The sequence below is a fragment of the Mus caroli genome, chromosome 18 (assembly GCF_900094665.2).
Source record: "Mus caroli chromosome 18, CAROLI_EIJ_v1.1, whole genome shotgun sequence".
Classification (NCBI taxonomy): domain Eukaryota; kingdom Metazoa; phylum Chordata; class Mammalia; order Rodentia; family Muridae; genus Mus; species Mus caroli.
In genome coordinates this window covers 39,298,145-39,302,430 of record NC_034587.1, presented here as the reverse complement: position 1 = coordinate 39,302,430, position 4,286 = coordinate 39,298,145, and the positions used below count along the sequence as shown (strand labels likewise).

The window sequence follows — 4,286 nt, the reverse complement described above, 5'->3', positions numbered from 1 at the left end:
GTGGCTCACAACCATCCGTAACGAGATCTGGCGCCCTCTTCTGGAGTGTCTGAAGACAGCTACAGTGTACTTACATATAATAAATAAATCTTTAAAAAAAAATAAAAAATAAAAAAAGTACAACATCATTTATAAAAGCTATGGAGGACGAGATTCTCATACTCATTAAAAAATATTACAAAGTCCCTGCCATGTGCCAGACACTGCTAGGCGCAGTTCTACTGTCATGAAGCTTGAAGTTTGCTGATAAACTGGCGATTACATTTAGCTAGATTTTTTTTTTTTTTAAGAGAGATAAAGAACAGAGCACTTCAGGGAATATATAGGACACATTTAAGCCATACCTGGGGTGTTAAGTGATTTCTAAATTGTTACTTGTTACAAGAAGATGTGGCCAGAACTTTCTTCTTTGTAACCTAAGGCTCTTTCTTTCTTTCATCCAACATTTTTTTTTATTGTGCTCATATCATACACCAGGTATGTATTATACCATAATTGAATTTTATATTTCTATATATTTCTCTCTATATATTTTATATATCTATATATTTCTCTATATATATTTCTATACAATTACTTGTGAAAAAAAATTCTCTAGTACTGTTGGTAGCCATATGTTTGAGCTGTCCACCTCTTTTAAAGTGCTTTGCAGACACTTAATGTTTACTGGATTAATTGATATTAATCTGAACACCAGAGAGCAAAAGCGTATTTAAATAAAAGAGTATTTCTCATCAGGTCTGTTCAATAGAATATTTTTCGTGCTGATGGAAATATTTTTGCACATTTGCACATAGCTACATAGACAGGTGAGTACTTAAAATGTGCCTTAGGAGTTCACTGAGCCAAGCTTTGAGAACAGGTGGGTTTCCGATCTCTCCTGAAGGTGCAGACTGCTTGGTAAGTGCTATTAAATGTCTACATGCTGAGCTGTTGAATGCCACCGGTAATAATAAATACGACTACATAGTGGCAAGCCATAATTAGCGCCTCACTTGCTGAATAGTAATCAATTCCGCATCCTGGCATCCTGACAGACGGACAGCTCCAAGGGGTGAGAAGTTCCTAATTCCACCTACTTTCGAGCACAGTTGCAGCAGTCCATCATCCCGAACTGCATCACGGATCTTGTAGTTCAACTTAAGGTGACATCACTGCCGGTGTCGCTTGGGAGTAGGCTTATGGCTACAGATAACTTCCGGTATCGCTTTGTCTTCTGGGAATTGTAGTCCACGGACCCTTGTTGGACTTCAATACTCGATGTTTGGGAACTACAACTCCCTGCTGTCCGAGAGACACACCGGGCGTAGTCAGTGAGCTTTGCGATTGCCTCAGCAAGTGTGAAGTGTGTGCTTTGGTGTCTTGAGAGGCTAGACTTCCACGAGTGGGAGGGAAAAGTTGGACCTACATCTCTGAGGGGTTCATTGGGCAACTGTACTGGATCTTCAGTCGTTTGGGCGGCGCCATGGCGGTGAGTTTGGGCGGGAAGAGCGTCCTCAGGTTCGGGCCCTGGAACCCAGCTGGTAGGGAACTCTGGTCTCAGCACATGCTGCCTGTCGCTGAGAAAGGGACATCCCTTTCTGAAAGACGCCTTTCCCTCGCGTGAGGCAGGGCTTTCTTAGAGAATCAGTTTGCTTCTCTCGCTAGTTGAGCCGGGAACTTACTGTCTTCCCTTTACATTGCCTACTTGAATTCCGAATGCGGAGTTTGATCGAGTTTTTAATTAATACAGAGGTAAAGAAGAAAGAACATTTAACGTTTCAACAACAGCAAGAATCGGGCATCTCACCGTGAATATGTTTAGTGCCCCCGAAGCACTGACTTTTAAATATAACCCAAATTTAAAATTAAGCAGCTGGGCCCTGTCGTACAAATCTTGTAATCTGAGGTACTTTGGAGACTGAAGTAAGAGGACTGAAAATGAAAGGTTTGCGTGGACTACCGAATGAGTTCAGAACAAAACCGAATACATAAGAAGTGAGAAGGGATCGGGAAGGCTGGAGAGATGTCTCAGCGGTTAAGAGCACTGACTGCTTTTCCAGAGGTCCTGAGTTCAATTTCCAGCAACCACATGGTGGCTCCCAACCATCTGTAATGGGCATCGGACGCCCTCTTCTGCTGTGTCTGAAGACAGTGACAGTGTACTCACATGAAATAAATAAATAAATAAACAAGCAAATAAAAGGGATCAGAGATAGCTTAGTTGTAGAGTTTTTACTTAGCTTGATCAAGGTTCAATCTCCAGTACTGGGGAGTGGTATGGGGTGGGGAATTAAATAGCTTATCAGGAAAGAGCCACTGGCTTTCAGAATTTGAGGTATTTAGTCTTTGAGACTTCTTGAGCACGGTGGAGTTTAGAAGCAGTTTTTCTTCCTGCTATGTACCCAGGTGCAGGAGCAGAACTGACTGGGAAGGGTGTTTCCAGGTAAGAACAATGACAAGAGGAACTGGAGCTAGAAATGACAGCTCAGGTGCATCCAGAGAGGCAGTGAAAAAAATAGGACTGGGTGGGCCTGCAGGCTGAGGATTGGTGAAAAAGTAGAAGATCCTATAGGATTGAAGAGTTTTTGGAGCTAGATCTTTCTTTTCTTTTCTTTCTTTCTCTCTCTCTCTCTCTTTCTTTCTTTCTTTCTTAGGTGGGCCTGAAACTCAGTGTAGCTCTTTTTGCTTCTCTTTCTATAGGGGGCTGGATTCCAGGGCTGCAGTATTGTATCTGGCTTAAAAGTAACTCATTTGTCCTCTTCAGACAATCATGGGTTTTCCCTTCCTTTCTTCCTTCTCTTTCTTCCTCCTTCCCTTCCTTTTCACCTCCCTCCCTTCCTTCCTCCTCTTTCTCTGCCTTTTTTTTTTTTTTTTGGAGGTGTTGTTGGAATTTGAACCCAGTGCCCTTGCATATGCTAGGCAAAGTGGCCTACCATTATGTTGCATTCCCATCCTGAAAGAACTATTTATAGTCATTGTAAAATCTTTTGAAGTGATTTTACACATGGATATTAATATCCAACGTTATGAGAGAAGTAGTGTTTTATATATATAGAGAGAGGTTGAGAGAGAGTGAGAGAGCACCAGACAGGAAAAACTACAAGAAAAGAGGCAGTGACTAATTTCTTCATTTTTATTCTGGTGATGTGTGTGTTTCTGATCTTGCAAGGTTAAATATCTGTAAGTAAAAAGTAATATAATTTGTATTCATTCACCACCTTGCAGTTTACAAAGGACTGTTCTGCCCCAAACAGCTTGGTGCACTGAACTATTAGACTGAAAACCCAATAGAACTTATTTAGGGTTCTGTATCTAGGAGGAGGTGGAGCCCAGGGTATGGTCAGGATAACAAGAGAAAGCAGAAGTGGGGGTAAGATGACAGTATCTCACTGTTTTCACCATTTGCTGGCTAGCTGTCTCAAGTTCAGATTTGGTGTCTTGAAAATGACGGTTCATCCTTCTCGGTGATGTAAGATTGAGATGATGTTTATAAGAGTGTCCTAGTAACTGTAGAATAGCAGGGCCTGGTACTGCACATCTTAATCCCAACATATCAGAGGAAGAGGCAGGAGGTTCTCTAGGAGTTCCAGGGCAGTCTGGCCTGCATAGCGCACAAGGCTGGCCAGGGCTGCATAGTGAGACCATTATTTGCAAAAGAAAACAACAGAAAACTCAAACCACAAGCAAAATAAATGAACTGCAGAATACCATGGATAAGAAGAGATTTATTATTTGTTTCATGCTAGCATCGAAAGCAGAATTCAGTATGCACTGGAGTATAGTAGAGGTAGGTTAGTTATTAAGCTGTTTTACAGTCCAAATGAGAATCTCAGGCATTTCCAATCTTTTGACATTTGTGACATGACTATCATCTACAGAGTTTGTGTGTGAGAATTGTTCAATGCAGTTATTAAACATAACATTAAAAAAATCTTAGTTTTTTTAAAGTAACTTTATGATTTTGTGTTGGATCACCTTCACTTTTCTTTCTGATTTATTATTAGATATTTTCTTATATACATTTCAAATGCTATACCGAAAGTTCCCTATACCCTCCCTTCACCCTGCTCCCCTACCCACCCACTCCCACTTCTTGGCCCTGGCGTTCCCCGTACTGAGGCATATAAAGTTTGCAAGATCAAGGGGCCTCCCTTCCCAATGATGGCTGACTAGACCATCTTCTGCTACATATGCAGCTAGAGACATGAGCTCTGGGGGTACTGGTTAGTTCATATTGTTGTTCCACCTATAGGGTTGCAGACCCCTTCAGCTCCTTGGGTACTTTCTCTAGCTCCTCCATTGGG

The 4,286-nt window shown here is 41.5% G+C and overlaps 1 protein-coding gene across 1 annotated transcript in view; it reads left to right on the top strand.

The window, feature by feature from the left end:
* The first annotated feature begins 1,248 nt into the window (after nt 1-1,248).
* Lars (leucyl-tRNA synthetase) overlaps nt 1,249-4,286 on the top strand; it is a 64,241-nt gene continuing 61,203 nt past the window's right edge. The window contains exon 1 of the mRNA XM_021150615.2: nt 1,249-1,471. Coding sequence (XP_021006274.1) covers nt 1,466-1,471 — 6 coding nt within the window. The 5' untranslated portion in view covers nt 1,249-1,465. The remainder of the gene's footprint in view (nt 1,472-4,286) is intronic.